Source organism: Protomyctophum bolini (genome assembly GCF_963924005.1).
Source record: "Protomyctophum bolini genome assembly, chromosome: 2".
Taxonomy (NCBI): domain Eukaryota; kingdom Metazoa; phylum Chordata; class Actinopteri; order Myctophiformes; family Myctophidae; genus Protomyctophum; species Protomyctophum bolini.
In genome coordinates, this window is record NC_137863.1 from 3,394,437 (window position 1) to 3,413,662 (window position 19,226).

The following is a 19,226-nucleotide window of genomic DNA, read 5'->3' on the forward strand; positions in this document are numbered from 1 at the left end:
TTACTGGGACCGAGGCTACACTGACCCCCATAAGAGAAGCTGTTTACTGGGACCGAGGCTACAGGGACCCCCATAAGAGAAGCTGTTTACTGGGACCGAGGCTACACTGACCCCCATAAGAGAAGCTGTTTACTGGGACCGAGGCTACAGGGACCCCCATAAGAGAAGCTGTTTACTGGGACCGAGGCTACAGGGACCCCCATAAGAGAAGCTGTTTACTGGGACCGAGGCTACAGGGACCCCCATAAGAGAAGCTGTTTACAGCTCTAGCAGTGATTTTCAAACCTTTTTCATTCCAAGGACCCCCAGTTTGACATAAATCAATGTTAATTTAACCCTGAAGAGGAACCAAAATGAACAGAGTTGGTTCCCAAAAACAAAATGTGCATGTGGTTTGGGAACCACAATTTGAAGATATTTTGTGACTCACTACTGATGTGTCAAAAAAAAAATAAAAAAATAACAGATCTACAAGCTCATGAACGCTATCTGCAACAACTTTTCCATCTTGTTGCTACTCTGCTTGTCTAGTGCAATAACCTGTTGGGTGTTGTTTTGTGTTTTGTAACAGTTTTTTTTTTGTTTTTTGTTTTTTTTTCCTGTTAATTATCTTGTATTGATTGTATGCTTGTGGACCCTCTCGAAAACGAGATATTGTAACTCAAGGGGTATTCCAAATAAATAATTTCAATATACAATATATACTGTATATATCTGCAATTTTCAAAATCTAATTTTGCTGCATATAAAGCGAACATTTACAAATATTTGCTTTAACTCAAATATTGGGTCCCTGCAGGAACAAAATATTTTGAGATGGGTGTCGGCGGCCAATTACTGTACATATACAGTATACTTTTGGGGGTCCTTGACATGAAAAATAGATTGAGAACTACTGATACAGCATAGCATTATACTGTATAATTATACGTTTTCCAGGAAACTGTTGGGATTTAAAACACAATCGTATAAAACGCGGCCACTCACGTCATGTGACGTGACGAGGGGGGAACGGATTGGTTGAAAAATTGAGTTTTCTTTAGTCTCTGGGCGGGAAACCCCTTTTGGAGTTTTAACTAAGCATCATGTTATGCTTTAGCTATTGAAAAAATAGCAGATCTACAAGCTCGTAGCGCGCCACCGAGTGGCGCGCTACGAGCTTGTAGGTCTGCTATTTTTGAAAAATCGTAAAAAAAAAATGCGGCACAAATCTTTGAATATATATTCTTTCAGAGCAAACTTTTCTTCTTTTTTTTTTTTGACTAAATGGGTTAAGCTTTTTTGCCGAGCCCGAGGCTTTTAAGAGGGGGGGAACTCTTCCGGTTCAAGGCGGTGTCCTGGTCTGGGTGGGGGTGGTGGGGGGCCTCGTACAGCTGCTTGAGGCTCAGCGTGTTCTGGTCCTTATTGGTGCTGGTTCTGGTGTCGTCCCGCTTGGCCTGGCGCAGCAGGCGCTTCATGGTCTTCACGCGGTCGCGGAGGTGGCCGTTGGACTTCTCCAGGGAACGCACCTTCTCCGACAGCGTCTTCACCTTCTCCTCCTCCTCGAACAGAGCCTTCTGAACGCTGGAGCACAGCAGCTGGAGAGACACAGGACTGACGTTAAACTCATTCACAGCAGCTGGAGAGACACAGGACTGACGTTAAACTCATTCACAGCAGCTGGAGAGACACAGGACTGACGTTAAACTCATTCACAGCAGCTGGGGAGACACAGGACTGACGTTAAACTCATTCACAGCAGCTGGAGAGACACAGGACTGACGTTAAACTCATTCACAGCAGCTGGAGAGACACAGGACTGACGTTAAACTCATTCACAGCAGCTGGGGAGACACAGGACTGACGTTAAACTCATTCACAGCAGCTGGAGAGACACAGGACTGACGTTAAACTCATTCACTGCAGCTGGAGAGACACAGGACTGACGTTAAACTCATTCACTGCAGCTGGAGAGACACAGGACTGACGTTAAACTCATTCACTTGCCAAAGAATATCTTTAACATCTATTTGCCGTCTGCCTCCAGCAGAACAGATTTCTTTTTTTAAATCCATTTAAAATCGTTGATGATTTCGGTAACAAAATGTATGTTTTTTTTTATTTTTTGAGTGGTGCAACCACACACTCAGCAAGGGCATGCAAGGTCACAACAGGTTCCTAATTAGGGGTGTCAAAATTCGAATTAGAATCGCGATTCCCGTTATGAACGATTCAAAATCGATTCATAATTTCCAAAAAGATTATTTTTCCCCCTGGTTACAGTTACAGGAGTTTTCACTACATGGTGTTTGTGATATGAAATGTAAGCTTACCCTAATCACAGTAACCATCATGTCTTCAGTCATTTTCAAGTTGCTGTAGTCAGTACTAGTCACTTCAGTTCAGCACAGCTGTGTTGTATTGTAGTATTGAATCGAGAATCATTTTGAATAGAGATTCATTTTGAATCTGGAAAAAAAAATGCTTTAGAATAAAAAAAATGAAATGGATCGATTTTGAATCGAATCGTGACCCCAAGAATCGGAATCGAATCGTGGGACACCCAAAGATTCACAGCCCTATTCCTAATGCTAATTCAAAGTCCCCTGAGGAAGCCTGTTGGAACCGGAGTCTTAGAACGTGAAACATATACTTTCTTCAACAACTTCTCTTATTAGTTACACCACGTTCGGATGTACTGTAACTGTACTCTGTATGCAAGTGAGAAACCAGAACAAGTGAGAAAAAACCGGAACGCGGGCGCCAGTTTTTACATACATGTAGGCCTACTTAACCCATTTTGGGGCGGGAACCCCGTTTGGTGTTAGCATTATGTTATGCTTTAGCTATTGAAAAAATAGCAGATCTACAAGCTCGTAGCGCGCCACTCGTGTAGGTCTGCTATTTTGAAAAATCTTGAAAATGTGTCTCAAATCTTTGAATGTACAGTATATATTCTTTCAGAGTGAACGTTTTTAACTCAAATCTTTGCTTCTGAGAGGTTCCTGGAATAACATATTTTCAGATGGGGGTCGGTGGCCAATTACATATCATGTTTGGGGTCCTTGACATGAAATATTGAGCACCACTGATGTAGAAACATGAGGTATTTCAGAAAAAGACATCAGGCCAAAATGGGTTAATAGTCGATTTACAACCACCGGTGTTTTGTGGACTACTGGTATTTTCCGGACCGGGAGAGAAAAGGCAGAGTATAGTTCCGCTCAGCAGTGGCAAGACATGGACCGGATTATATAGCTTCGACACAATTGTTAGCGAGTGTATTGTGTTCGCAGGTGGGTTCAATCAAACGGTCCCTTTTCGTTACCTTTAGGAGGATTTCGCTGCATAGCAGCGTAACGGTGTGCGGGGTAATTTCCACCGCGTCGTCTAGGAGGAGAAACGTAATTTCTCCCGAGAAACCGGAATGTCTTTTGTGGGGATTTGAAAACGACACGTCCTCGATTGAGTCTGTCATTCGCAGGCAGGAAAAAAAGCACGGCAGTGCACTCTGCCTGCCCCCCAAATGAAAAAATAAAAAATACATCTGAAAAACCTCATGTTTCTATATCAGTAGTTCTTAATATTTCATGTCAACGACCCCAAAAAATATATGTAATATGCCTCCGCCCCCCCATCTGAAAATATGTTGTTCCAGGGACCTCCCTATAGAAGCAAAGATTTGAGTTAAAATGTTCACAGATTTGAGGCACTTCTATATCTCACGATGCTTCAAAAATAGCAGACCTACACGCTCGTAGCTTGTATGAGCTTGTAGATCTGCTATTTTTCCAATAGCTAAAGTATAACATAATGCTTAAAACACCAAAAGGGGTTCCCGTCCAGAATGTGTTTTGAAGCACAGATTGATTTTTTTATAAGACTATAGTTCAAAGTAGTCGATTTATGAATGAAATTCAAACGTCGTCCAATAACTGTACGATGGGGTATATACAGTATGTAGATATAGATACATTAGACCGCATGAAACATGACTTTCCTACAACTATAAAAAATGCAAAAAACTGGGAGAACGGAGAGAGAACACCGCTGGAATTCTATTGGGTCGGGCCGAGCGGTGCCAACAGCCGGCCCGTCTCGCTGCGTGGTCCATTGTTGGAGAACCAGTTCGCCACAACAGAGCCGTACGAAGGAGTGAGGAAAGCTGAGAAGGCCAGGCGGAAATATATAAAACGTGTAATTAATTCACAACGTACTGTAGCCATGAATGGGGATGAATTATTGCATTCTCCGCGGTCTCGCTAAACAGCCTCGTATAAAAGAATATTTAAGGCACAATCAAGTGTGAAAAGGACTAAATAATCCCTGTTCTTTTACAGGTCAGTGGTCCCGGGGACCACCAGTGGTCCTTGAGGGGGTTCCAGGGTGGTCCGGGGACCACCGGTGGTCCTTGAGGGGGTTCCAGGTGGTCCGGGGACCACCAGTGGTCCTAGAGGGGGTTCCAGGTGGTCCGGGGACCACCAGTGGTCCTTGAGGGGGTTCCAGGTGGTCCGGGGACCACCAGTGGTCCTTGAGGGGGTTCCAAGGTGGTCCGGGGACCACCAGTGGTCCTAGAGGGGGTTCCAGGGTGTCCGGGGACCACCAGTGGTCCTTGAGGGGGTTCCAGGTGGTCCAGGGACCACCAGTGGTCCTTGAGGGGGTTCCAGGTGGTCCGGGGACCACCAGTGGTCCTTTAGGGGGTTCCAAGGTGGACCACATATAGCTAAATGATGGAGAGTTAGTTGTAACCAAATGAACCCTTATTAGATCTTTAACTCATGGAAAAATAAACCAAGTGGACCCGTACGGGTCCACTTGGTTTCTACACTCTCAAGAGTTAAATTATTGTTTGTACACAATTAGGATGTATAGAGGAATTGTTGTGTTGATTGTTTGCCTGTTATCTCTCCTAATGGTACCAACATCAATACAGCATGTGGACATTTCGCTCCTATGCCACCAAAATGTGGAACGCCCTACCAACAGTCATTAAGACATGTGAATACCTTGACTCCTTCAAAACCGCTCTCAAAGGGCACCTACGGACGGCTGCAATTCGAAACTGGACCCCGTAAAATCTGAATCCACCCCCACCACCCACCCCTGTTCCCCCTCACTGTATATGTTTCTTTTCCCTTTTTACCTCCTTTATGATGAATTCCTGTTCTGTTCTTTAACTACATAGAAGTGTCTATTTGTACGTCTCTAAATGTTTTGATGAATTGAACAAGGTGGAATCTCTTGTAAACAAGTGTAATGCTTAATTGGGTCGTCCACTCACAGTTAACAGTCTTTGTATTGAGTTTGTGCTTGAATTGTACTGCAATTCTGCAAACTGTTAATACATATTTCAATCAATCAATGAAAAGTTTTGGGTCTGAGAGGCTAAATGTCATCTGGTTCCGTGGCTCAAATTATGCAGAAAAAATAATGGGCCTTGATATGAAAAGGGTTGAAAACCACTGCTTTGGGTTAATGTTGAGCCGGTATTGATCCAGTATTGATCCAGTATTGAGCCCGTATATTGATCCTGTATTGATCCAGTATTGATCTCCCTAGTACTCTACGTTCACATTCAGTAGATCCTGTGATCGTTTGTGGCCAGTTTAATGTACCGTCTATGCTGCAACAGTGCCTAAGAAGGTTAAAATCAGTTCACATTAAAAGCCAGGGAAAACCTTGAACCTTGAACTTTGAGATGTAATTTCCTGGGGTCTAGTAGGACTATAGTAAATAATAAAAAAAAAAATCGCTAAGAAATTGTGTAAAAAAACAAACATATTTAGCCCCATGTTCGAATGCCCCCGCCACCCTGTAAAGGTTGTCCTTTATTAAAGAAGAGATAATATTGAGCTAACACAAACAGTAAAAATAAATTACCACTCATCTTTTAGGCTACTTTCTCTAATAACACCCTATAAAACATGAACCGTACGTGGTTGAAAAAAAAAACCCTGAAGTTAAAGTCCTTTATTAAAGAAGAGATAATATTGAGCTAACACAAAACCTCGGCTGTATAAAGCAACAAAAAGAAAAGGTATTCAGCGTCATTCATGCGTTGGTGAAACACGGCCCTGTGAAACCCATCATGACTTCTATAACCCGTTCTGACCTGAGATCAGATTCTATAAATGTCTTCTACACATCCTGACAGTTTTCCATTCTGACCTGAGATCAGATTCTATAAATGTCTTCTATACATCCTGACAGTTTTCAGAAAAAGCTATGTTTCTGTGTCAAGTCGTTCTTCGATTATTCAAAAATAGCAGACCTACAAGCTCGTAGCGCGCTATGAGCTTGTAGATCTGCTATTTTTCAATAGCTAAAGCATAACATAATGCTAACACCAAAAGGGGTTCCCGCACAAAATGGGATAAACAATCTGACTCTCCCTAAAGTGAAAGATTTGCCCCAGATGGTCGCGCCTGTCACCCGGGCCGGAGTGTGGATTTCCTCCGCGGTTCCTAACCCATTCTGGGCGGGAACCCCCTTTTTGGGTGTTTAATGCATTATTTAGTTATACTTTAAAATAGCAGATCTACAAGCTCATAGCGCGGCACCGAGTGCCGCACTTCGAGATTGTAATTGAGCAGCGCCGCTGGCCGAACGGTTTGCGGAGCGGTCTTGATATCGGAAAGGTCGCTATAGTTCGTATCCCCGGACCGGCACGTTAAAATGACCACCGCTGAAGTGCCCTTGAGCAAGGCATTGAACCCCTACCATGAAATGTTCTATGAGCAGGGCCTGGCTGTAAACAAGTTCTTGAGCTTATAGTCCAGTTACCCTGCAGGGTAAACATAGTACCTTTCCTTTCTTGCAATTTTTTGAAAAATCGTCAAAATGTGGTGCAAATCTTTGAATGTATATTCTTTCAGAGCGAACGTTTTAAACTCAGATCTTTTGTTTCTAGGGGTGTCCCTGAAACTACATATATTTTCAGATGGGGGTCGGCGGCCGATTACATATAATTTTTGGGGGTCCTTGACATGAAATATTAATAAGCACCACTGATACAGAAACATGAGGTATTTCAGAAAAACTGTCAGGATTTTAAAAAATGTCAACGTCATCAGGTCTAAATGGGCTAAAGCTCAAGAGTTATGCTTACATTATGTGTGCGGGCGTCACGCGCCAAAGAATACCAGATCTGCACGTATATACGGCTCACAATGCTCTGCGCCGCGGCGTGCTGCCGTGAGCTTGTAGATCGCCTATTTCCGGTTACAAAAGCAAAAAGCAGGCATAATGCTTCCACATCTAGCCCATTTTGGGTGGGAACCCCTTTTGGTGTTAGCATCATGTTATGCTTTATAGCTATTGAAAAATAGCAGATCTACAAGCTCGTAGCGCGCCACTCTTGTAGGTCTGCTATTTTTGAAAAATCGACTGACAGTAGAAACATAGCTTTTTTAGAAAACTGTCAGGATGTAGAAGACCTTTTTAGAATCTGATCTCAGGTCAGAATGGGCTAGACCTAAGAGTGAAACATGGATGTATAAATTCCCTACCAACCCGAGAACCGCATGCAGCCCAGAGGGGTTTGGAGGGAAATGTATAAAAAAATATATAAAAGAAGAAAAAAAAAGTGCTGCTTGGATTCTATCCCACGTCTCTGGTTAGTGCATTACTTTCTTTTGCAGTAACATTAGCCACACATTTTCCCATGTGTTCTTACTTATAATATCCCTGCAGGGACTTGTTTTTTTTTCTCTTTTCTCTGTATGGTTGGTGTGTGTGTAATGCTACAGCTATATGATACAGCATTATATCTTCCCCAAACTTCAAAAAAGCATCCATTCCTCGCCTGAATAAGAGGGATTCTCAAGTTATCCCATTTTAGACTGAGGTTGATAAAAAAAGGCTTTTAAATCATAACATCTTTCTGAAAAACCTATGTTTCTATATGTCAGTGGTGCTCAACCTTATTCATGTCAAGGACCCCCAGAATTATCTCTATTGGGCCACGGACCCCCATCTCAAAATATGTAGTTCCAGGGACCCCCCCAGAAGCCAATATTTTAGTTAAAAATGTATATTTATATATAAATATATATTCAATGATTTGCGCCACATTTTAACGATTTTTCAAAAATAGCAGACCTATAAGCTACGAGCTTGTAGATCTGCTATTTTTTAAATACCTAAAGCATAACATAATGCTATCACCAAAAAGGCGTTCCCACCCAAAATGGGTTATACTAGCGAAAGGAAAAAAAGGTTGGTAGAGAGAGGTAGAGAGTGGTAGAGAGAGAGAGAGAGGTATAGATTTCACACAAACTGTGCACCATATTTGGTTCTTATCTCTGCATGTGCCGTGGCTCTCTCTCTCTCTCTCTCTCTGTTACACTAAGCCTCTGTGTGGACAAATAGTTGGGTTAATTACCCTTGAAGAGAAGTCTGGAGGTCTGGAGCCCAAAAACCTGCCCCAGACCGGCCTGTTCTGGAGGTCTGGAGCCCAAAACCTGCCCCATGCTGCATGAAGCAGACCGGCCTGTTCGGGACGTCTCAATACAGGGAGACCCCTTTTCCACCGCTTGGTTCCCAATGGGAACCGGTTCAGTTCTTTTCCACCGGTTGGTTCCCAATGGGAACCGGTTCAGTTCTTTTCCACCGGGTTGGTTCCCAATGGGAACCGGTTCAGTTCTTTTCCACCGGTTGGTTCCCAGTGGGAACCGGTTCAGTTATTTTCCACCGGTTGGTTCCCAATGGGAACCGGTTCAGTTCTTTTCCACCGGTTGGTTCCCAATGGGAACCGGTTCAGTTCTTTTCCACCGGTTGGTTCCCAATGGGAACCGGTTCAGTTCTTTTCCACCGGTTGGTTCCCAATGGGAACCGGTTCAGTTCTTTTCCACCGGTTGGTTCCCAATGGGAACCGGTTCAGTTCTTTCCCACCGGTTGGTTCCCAATGGGAACCGGTTCAGTTCTTTTCCACCGGTTGGTTCCCAATGGGAACCGGTTCAGTTCTTTTCCACCGGTTGGTTCCCAATGGGAACCGGTTCAGTTATTTTCTACCGGTTGGTTCCCAATGGGAACCGGTTCAGTTCTTTTCTACCGGTTGGTTCCCAATGGGAACCGGTTCAGTTCTTTTCCACCGGTTGGTTCCCAATGGGAACCGGTTCAGTTATTTTCCACCAGTTGGTTCCCAATGGAAACCGGTTCAGTTCTTTTCCACCGGTTGGTTCCTAATGGGAACCGGGTCAGTTCTTTTCCACCGGTTGGTTCCCAATGGGAACCGGTTCAGTTCTTTGTGGTTCTTAGTCCATGAGCCAGAGCTCCAAAATAGCCGATCTAACAAGCTCTCAACGCGTCGCAGCTTGTAGATCGGCTATTTTTGAGTGGTGCAACCACCACTCCAAGGAACAGCAATTTCCGTGTTCACCTATGTACCTAGCTAGGTGGCCATGAGCACCAGTATATGCCTATTAGTACCAGTAGGGGCGCTGTTGTGCCAGAAACAGAGAGCGAGATAGTATTAGTGCTGCACTGTTGCCTGCTAATGAGAGAGAGAGAGAGAGAGGAGAGGAGAGGAGAGGGGGGAGGGGAGTTGCACCACTCAGTTCACACGGGGTGTGATTTTTTCTCGGATATGGCATGGAAAGGAGAGGAGGGGCCATTTTCATTTGGTCGTCCAATGATCGCTGGGTCGGCGGTTCGAATCCCGGTTCCTCCTCCTGTCTACATGTCAAAGTGTCCTTGGGCAAAGACACTGAACCCCAAATTGCTCCCGATGTGCTGGTTGGTGCCTTGCATGGTTTCCGCCGCAATCAGTGTATGAATGTGTGTGTGAATGGGTGAATTGATGCACAATCTATGTATAAAGCGCCTTGGATAAGGGCACTATATAAATGCACCATTTACCATTTAAAGTATAAGTGCTGCATTCAGGGTCTGGAGAGGGCAGTTGTTTTACAGACGGGGGTAAAAGGCCAGGGGCTGAAGCCCCACTTTGATGTCTATGTGTGCACGTGCCTGTGAGGGAATTGAGAACTCTAGGGAAGCCCTCCGGGCAGGGACGGATTAACCCCTACGAGGGCCCCTGGGCCACGGGCCCCACTGGCCCAATGGGTAATTAGTCCCTGACTCCGGGGAGAGAGAGGCTGTACGACTAAACCGTGCCACATGCTCTGCTCTCTGTCATGAGGTCATTCTGAACACGACCCGCATGTATAAGCGATACAGGGCTTAGCGTTGAACTTGCACTCTGGCCTCGACTTTGACCTTTGACAGATTCGGAAATAAATAAATAAATAAAAGGAATGGAATTTGGGGGACTTTGATCCAAATTTGCATTAATACAGTCCTATAATACACTTATAGGTTATTGCTGTGAGGGAAAAAAAAGTGAGGGGCGCCCAGATTTTTTGGGGGCATGTTGATATGTCTGTGAAAAAATGAAAACTGAAATAAATGTATTACAAGATGTATTTTATATCAGTGGGATTAATGTCTTATTGTCATTTACTAGCCCTAAACAAACATTGAAGTCCCTAGACTTCGCTGGCAAAACGATTACATCCAAACTGACCTAAACACACATTATTACAAGTCCAAAAATGACTTTCCCAAAGTCATTTGGGAAAGCCGTGCATTGGAGGGGAGTATAGCGCCTATAGCGCCAGCTTGTATAGGTCTGCTATTTTCACTAGTTTCATTTCTCTCCACGGGCTGAAAAAGAAAGTTTGGGAACAACGTCCGCAGTCAAGTCCAGTTTAGTCCAGTCCAGTAAAGTCCAGTCCAGGGTTTATTCTACTTCCAAATTGCCAAATCAAAAAACGATCCCAATGCAACCTACGGCATTATCCCAACTTAACCCATTTAGGACTGACGTCGATATTTAAAAAAAAAACGTCTTCTAAATCCTGACAGTTTTCTGAAATAAATACCTCATGTTTCTGTATCAGTGGTGCTCAATATTTCATGTCAAGGACGCCCAAAAATATATATAGTATCTGAAAATATGTTGTTCCAGGGACCCTCCCCCCCAGAAGCAAAGATTTTAGTTATATAAACGTTCGCTCTGAAAGAATATAATATTCTAAAGATTTGCACCACATGTTCACGACTTTTTCAAAAATAGCAGACCTACAAGCTCATAGCGCGCCACTCGGTGGCGCGCTATGAGCTTGTAGATCTGCTGTTTTTCAATAGATATAAAGTATATCGTAATGCTTTTAAAACACCAAAAGGGGGTTCCCGAGCCGCCCCAAACCGGGTTAAAAGCCAGATACTAGCTGTGCGTAAACGTGATGAATGACTTTGATCACTCCTAATGAGTGAATCTATCACACCCCCGGGCCAATGCAAACTCTATGGAAACCCAACCAAAACATTACATCCAGAGACTCTCCCTCTCTCTCTCTCTCTCCCTCTCTCTCTCTCTCTCTCTCCCCCCCCCCCTAGTTTTTGTGCAAGTCTATATCTATAATATCTTCAAGGAGCTTTCTCTTTGAGTGGAAACAGATGGGGGTGTCTCGGCACAGAATAGCCTCGCGCATTAGCCCATTCTGGACGGGAACAACGACCCCCTTTTTAAAAGCATTATGTTATACTTTAGCTATATTGAAAAATAACAGATCTACGAGCTCATAGTGTGCTGCGCTTACGAGCTTGTAGATCTGCTATTTCTTTTTTATCGTGAAAATGTGGCACAAATCGTTGAATAATATATTGTTTCATAGCGAACGTTTTTAACTCAAATCTTTGCTTCTGCCTGCATGGGGAGGAGGGGTCCCTGGAACAACATATTTTCAGATGGGGGTCGGCGGCCGAATACATATAATTTTGGGGGTCCTTGACATGAGATATTGAACACCACTGATATAGAATCATTAGGTTTTTCAGAAAATTGTCATGATTTCTTTTAAATTTCGACTTCAGGCCCAAAGGGGTTAGGGACAAATTAACCCATTCTGACCTGAGATCAGATTCTAAAAATGTCTTCTACATCCTGACAGTTTTCCATTCTGACCTGAGATCAGATTCTAAAAATGTCTTCTACATCCTGACAGTTTTCTGAAAAAGCTATGTTTCTACGTCAGTCGTTCTTCGATTTTTCAAAAAATAGCAGACCTACAAGCTCGTAGCGCGCCACCGAGCTTGTAGATCTGCTATTTTTCAAATGCTAAAGCATAACATAATGCTAACACCAAAAGGGGTTCCCGCGCAAAAGGGGTTAAGTCTGACTGGGGTTAATTGACAGCCCTATAACCACAACAGTATGCTCGATGGAGGAGCGACAATTACCCTCCGCGAGGCTCCGTCGAGGTCCGTTCCGACTGCCGAGAAACGACAGCCGGGCTATTTATAATCCGTCTTCCTATAAATGACAGCGTTATTATTTATTATGACGAGTCTGTAGTCTGTGTAGGAGCTTTGGAGGAGTTCATGGGAGCTGCAGGGCTGTGTCTCTGGTCACTCTGGTCACTCTGGTCAATCTGGTCACTGTCACTCATTTGGTTTCACGGAAACGTTCGCTGGAAAACGAGTTTTTTAAGTGTTAACCCATTTAGGCCTGGCGTCGGAATTAAAGGTATATTCAGTGATTTCACTTAATTCAAATATCACTTATTTTTTTGTTTTGTTGTGATAATCCTCTCTCTACTATAGAGTGTGCTGACCATAATATAAGGAGTTCCTCCCTGTCCCCAGTTAACCCCTGGTGGGGGTCAAAAAACCTTATAGGTTTAGTTTTTGGCTCTCTATCCTGATTGGATGAAAGGCTTTGCCACCTATATAGCCAAAAACGAAACCTAAGGTTTTTTTTGAGTGAAATCACTGAATATACCTTTAAATGTCTTCTAAAATCCTGACAGTATCCTGAAAACACTATTGTTTTCTATATCAGTGGTGCTCAATATTTCATGTCAGGACCCCAAAAAATGATATGTAATTGGCCGCCGACCCCCATCTGAAAATATGTTGTTTCAGAAAAAACCCTCAGAAGCAAAGATTTGAGTAAAAAAACGTTTGCTCTGAAATAATAAGATTTTCGCCAACATTTTCACGATTTTTACAAAAAATAGCAGACCTACAAGATCGCTACGAGCTTGTAGATCTGCTATTTTTCAATCAAAATAACCCCACCAAAAGGGGTTATTCCCGCCCAGAATGAGTTAAATCCTTTACACTGGCATCAACGACGAGACGGAAAAGAGACAGAAAAGAATGGAAAACAAAACTATTTTAATCTAATCTTTTTTTCGTGGTTTATATTATATTAGAACTGGATGTTCTGGGTGTGTGTGTGTGTGTGTGTGTGTGTGTGTGTGTGTGTGTGTGTGTGTGTGTGTGTGTGTGTGTGTGTCTGTGTGTCTGTGTGTGTGTGTGTAGGGAACGCTCCATGATGTGTGTGTGTGTGTGAGTGTGTGTGTGTAGGGAACGCTCCATGATGTGTGTGTGTGTGTGTGTGTGTGTGTGTGTAGGGAACGCTCCATGTGGGGATATGGCGAGATCAGTTTCTCCGCCAGCAGGCAGAGCGCGGAGCGCGGTGGTGTGTGTGTGTGTGTGTGTGTGTGCGTGTGCATGTGCTTGTGTGTGTGGGCGTGCGCGCGGCGCGTGGCGGTGCCAACGAAAACAAACGTGTTTTGTGTCAAGACAAAAAGAGCCCTAATCATCAGGATGATGTCAGGATAGAAGGCATGCACGGTGGATTAGTGCACGGACCGTGCACGTACATGCACGGTGGATTAGTGCACGGACCGTGCACGTCGTACGGAAGGCCTACACATGCACGGTGGATTAGTGCACGGACCGTGCACGTACCGTACACACATGCACGGTGGATTAGTGCACGGAGCGTGCACGGATACGGTACACACACATGCACGGTGGATTAGTGCACGGAGCGTGCACGGATACGGTACACACACATGCACGGTGGATTAGTGCACGGAGCGTGCACGCAGAGAGCTCTCTGATTACGGCGGCGTTGACCTATGAGAGCAGCTCGTTAAGACATTCTGGGCGGGAACCCCCTTTTGGTGTTTTAAGCATTATGTCATACTTTAGCTATTGAGAAATAGCAGATCTACAAGCTCGCTACGAGCTTGTAGATCTGCTATTTTTTGGAAAAGAATCGTGAAATCTTTGAATATATATACATTTTTTTCACTGCAAACTTTAAAAAACATTTATCCCAAGATTTTGTAACCCATTCTTTCACCAAGTGTCAATCATCTAATGTAATCCTGGGCGCTACACTTCCTCTGCCAACCTGGGGGGGGCAGTGGACTGACCTCATGCCTCCTTCTATGCATGAGGAGTCCATGCAAGCTGCTATGGCGAACGTTTTTAACTAAAATATTTGCTTCTCGGATTGGGGTCCCTCCCTGGAACAACAACATCATTTTTGTTCAGTTGGGGGTCGGTGGTCGGTGGTCCCAAATACATATCTTTTGGGGGTTCTTCTTGACATGAAGACGTTGGAGAACCGCACCGACATACAGTAGAAACATGGTCGGGATATACAGTAGGGAGCAGTTCAATAATATAAGACATGCTTTTTTAGAATGGGGTCCTGAGGAGGTCTGAAAGGGTTAACCCATTCTGACCGGGCACCCATTTTGGTGTTGGCATCATGTTATGCTTTAGCTATTGAAAAATAGCAGATCTACAAGCTCATATCGCGCCACCGAGTGGCGCGATACGAGCTTGTAGGTCTGCTATTTTTGAAAAATTCGAAGAACGACTGACATTTTTAGAATCTGATCTCAGGTCAGAATGTGTTAATCAGACCAGTGTGTGTCCCGTGGAAACCTCGTATGAATCTGATCTCAGGTCAGAATGGGTTAATGAGAACGTGAACCCACTCTTTGGTTCCCTTTGCCATAACAAATACATGCTTTTTATGAATAGTCAGCAAATGACTGGAAACAGAGAGAGAGGGGGGAGGGGGGGGGGGGGAGGAGGGGGGGGGGGGGTTGAATTAGTGCAGAGACTTGGATCATGTTCTTTGTATTCTGTCAAAGGGAAGAAAGGGGGGGTTATGGGGGGGTTATGGTGGGGGGGGGGCTGTTTGGTGAATGATATGTAGCTTGTAGAGTTAGTTGGGGTCATCCCTATGTTCCCCTGGTTCTATGTTCCTCAGGTTCTATGTTCTCCAGGTTCTGTGTTAAATTAAACCCGGGCCCTATATTCTGTGCCCATATAGTTCAGCCCACCTTGAAACCCATGTCAGCCCCACATAAATTGCCAAGGTGGGGCCCACCTATATAGGGCCTCGGTAGAACCCACTTGGGCAAGCCCAGATAGGACCCACTTGGGTCCCACATAAAATTAGCCCACAGGGGCAAGCCCAGTGTTTGTTTGGACAACTGCATGTGTGCAGTGCATCCTCTACACCAGAGCCTGTAGCTTTCAAACCCATTGTCGCGTAGGAGAGATCAGGATTATTGTCCGATCACGTGCGCGGAATGGAGCAGAATAACGCAGAATATTCTATGCTTTTTCGAAAGGTATATATATATATATATATATATATATATATATATAAATGCTTTGAATCCAGGCACGGCGGAAAAAACCTTGAATTTCTGACGGTCGTTTCAGACGGGCAAGCGAGTGGCGCAGGCGTTGTCGTCGCAAAATATCACACCTGCATCTTCCAACCTGTAGGACAGTGACACACGGCCACTCTGTGGTCCCTGTTCAGGTTCCACTTCCAACCTGTAGGACAGTGACACACGGCCACTCTGTGGTCCCTGTTCAGGTTCCACTTCCAACGTGTAGGACAGTGACACACGGCCACTCTGTGGTCCCTGTTCAGGTTCCACTTCCAACGTGTAGGACAGTGACACACGGCCACTCTGTGGTCCCTGTTCAGGTTCCACTTCCAACCTGTAGGACAGTGACACACGGCCACTCTGTGGTCCCTGTTCAGGTTCCAGTTCCAACCTGTAGGACAGTGACACACGGCCACTCTGTGGTCCCTGTTCAGGTTCCACTTCCAACCTGTAGGACAGTGACACACGGCCACTCTGTGGTCCCTGTTCAGGTTCCACTTCCAACCTGTAGGACAGTGACACACGGCCACTCTGTGGTCCCTGTTCAGGTTCCACTTCCAACCTGTAGGACAGTGACACACGGCCACTCTGTGGTCCCTGTTCAGGTTCCACTTCCAACGTGTAGGACAGTGACACACGGCCACTCTGTGGTCCCTGTTCAGGTTCCACTTCCAACCTGTAGGACAGTGACACACGGCCACTCTGTGGTCCCTGTTCAGGTTCCACTTCCAACCTGTAGGACAGTGACACACGGCCACTCTGTGGTCCCTGTTCAGGTTCCAGTTCCAACCTGTAGGACAGTGACACACGGCCACTCTGTGGTCCCTGTTCAGGTTCCACTTCCAACCTGTAGGACAGTGACACACGGCCACTCTGTGGTCCCTGTTCAGGTTCCACTTCCAACGTGTAGGACAGTGACACACGCCCACTCTGTGGTCCCTGTTCAGGTTCCAGTTCCAACCTGTAGGACAGTGACACACGGCCACTCTGTGGTCCCTGTTCAGGTTCCACTTCCAACCTGTAGGACAGTGACACACGGCCACTCTGTGGTCCCTGTTCAGGTTCCACTTCCAACCTGTAGGACAGTGACACACGGCCACTCTGTGGTCCCTGTTCAGGTTCCACTTCCAACGTGTAGGACAGTGACACACGGCCACTCTGTGGTCCCTGTTCAGGTTCCAGTTGTGGTGAATCAACGTTTAGTTCCTGAAACCAACTGGAGATCAGTAGAACCACCATGAACTCCTTCAACATTAGACACAGGGAAATATATCACACCCGTGTGAAGTGAGGGGCGCTCTTATCCTCGTACTTCATCATGACGTAACATGTGGATTTGCTCGTCCAGATAATGTTGAGAACCAGTGCTTTTACACCAATCACGTCAACAGCTCATCCATCGGCTTCCCTCATTGGCTGACGCAACACGTTGTCTCCACAGATTGGCCGTAGGCTTCATGTGATGTTTGTTCCGCTGTAGCGATATAAGAGGGTGGCGTGTGGTGACAGAACTGCATTGTGGGACAGACAGAGACAGAACTGCATTGTGGGACAGACAGAGACAGAACTGCATTGTCGGAGAGACAGAACTGCATTGTGGGACAGAGAGACAGAACTGCATTGTGGAACAGCGAATCCAGAACATTGTGACGTTAGAATGATCTGCTGGACCGTCCATCTGAAAGGAGGAGGAGCTGCAAATAGTCTCCATGTAGCTGTGGGGCTGCAGGACAAGCTGTACTGCTTCGGAGGAGACAGCGATCACATTGATGTTCACGTCTTCAACACAGTGTCTTTATGCTGGAGGAAGTTGACTCCAGTGACCCCTGGAAGAGGAGGGCGCCACCTAGAGGCTCCATCCAGGGGCCTCGGCTACACAGCTGTGTTGATAGAATATACAGTCTACATCTGGGGAGGCAATACTTACTGCAATGTGCTTTATGCATTTGATGTTGACGCCCACAGATGGTTCAAACCCAGCGTGTCTGGGACAATTCCAGAGGGGAGGAACTGGCACTCAGCCTGTGTGTTGGAGAAGGTCATGTTTATCCATGGAGGATTCTCCATCCTGCCTGCACAATCTGCACATGTATTTGGAGACATGCACAAGACATGTGAAGACATGTACAAGTTGGACACCAGCACAATGGTCTGGTCTTTAATTAACACCAGAGGAACCCCACATCCACCACCTGGTTCATGTGGTCAGTCTGCCACCATCATCGGGACAAAGATGTTTGTATTTAGGAGCCATTGGGATGACCGGAGGGGCCGACACAACATCATCAGAGTGTTTGACACAGAGAACAACCACTGGCTCAACACACCTTCTGCACAGTTCCTTCCAGAAGGACTCAGGGGTCATTCAGCCTTTACCTACAATGGAGAGCTGTACATAGTTGGTACCGGTAACCAGATCACTGATGTGTGGAAAATCAGTCCAGAGACCTTCTCCTGGAAGAAGGTTGAGCCCAAGGGGAAAGGACCATGTGGGGTGTACTGTTGCATTGTGGGAGATCGTATCATCCTCTTCGGAGGCTACAAAGCCTCTGATGACCTGTTCATCTTAGACTTGAGTCCTAGTCTTAAGACCTTATGTAAGCTGTCAGTTATTCAGTACGGTCTGGACCAATCAGATCTACCACACAACATCAGGTGGGAACTGGCAGCCATGACAACTAGAGACTGACACGGGAGTGGATCTCCACTCCTGTCCTGTCCCAATCCTGGACCAGGGTAAAAAGAAAAATCCTGTCCTGTCCCACTCCTGTAGAATGACTCCTGATCCCATCCCACTCCCACTCGAGATGACTCCCACTCCCATCCCGCTCCTGTTTCCTTTTTTTTTATGGATTATGGGTATGTGTAGCGTTGTCTCACTGAAAGATGACTACAAATATGGGTGCTTCTGTCCTTTTGGTTGGCGCCACGACCAGCTGAAAATGATCATTATGATTCTAGATAGATGTCATTCCCGCTCCTGCACGCTCCCGTTGACTTTCATTCCCGTTCCGTCCCGATCACGGGATTAATACAAATGTTAATCCCATCCCACGAGATTCCCGCAGGAATCCCCGTGACCCACGGGAATCCCGACAAAATGTCACTCTCTAATGACAACCAAAGACAACATAAAAGTGTCTCCCAAAAACATCTAATCAAATAAAGAATAAAATTAAATAAAATTAAAAAAAAGTAAAACATAACAATTAAGCCACTAAGAACAGAAGAAGCTGATTGGTCATCTGTAATGGCCTCGGTCAGCTTCATAAAATAAATAAACACACAAACAAAAGCCTTTCTTTCTCTTTTTTTCCCTCTCTCTCTCTCTAAGAATCAAATGTTTTATGGTTCATTTAGTGGAAAGTTTCCATTTAGTGGAAAGTTTCCATTTAGTGGAAAATATCCATTTAGTGGAAAATATCCATTTAGTGGAAAGTTTCCATTTAGTGGAAAGTTTCCATTTAGTGGAAAGTTTCCATTTAGTGGAAAGTTTCCATTTAGTGGAAAGTTTCCATTTAGTTTTCATTTAGTGGAAAGTTTCCATTTAGTGGAAAGTTTCCATTTAGTGGAAAGTTTCCATTTAGTGGAAAGTTTCCATTTAGTTTTCATTTAGTGGAAAGTTTCCATTTAGTGGAAAGTTTCCATTTAGTGGAAAGTTTCCATTTAGTGGAAAGTTTCCATTTAGTGGAAAGTTTCCATTTAGTTTCCATTTAGTGGAAAGTTTCCATTTAGTGGAAAGTTTCC

At 44.9% G+C, this 19,226-nt stretch overlaps 1 protein-coding gene across 1 annotated transcript in view; it reads right to left on the reverse strand.

The window, feature by feature from the left end:
* Positions 1-1,150: 1,150 nt before the first annotated feature.
* The window catches only part of ccdc3b (coiled-coil domain containing 3b), a 36,992-nt gene continuing 18,916 nt past the window's right edge, over positions 1,151-19,226 (reverse strand). The window contains exon 3 of the mRNA XM_080783689.1: positions 1,151-1,577. Coding sequence (XP_080639815.1) covers positions 1,272-1,577 — 306 coding nt within the window. The 3' untranslated portion in view covers positions 1,151-1,271. The remainder of the gene's footprint in view (positions 1,578-19,226) is intronic.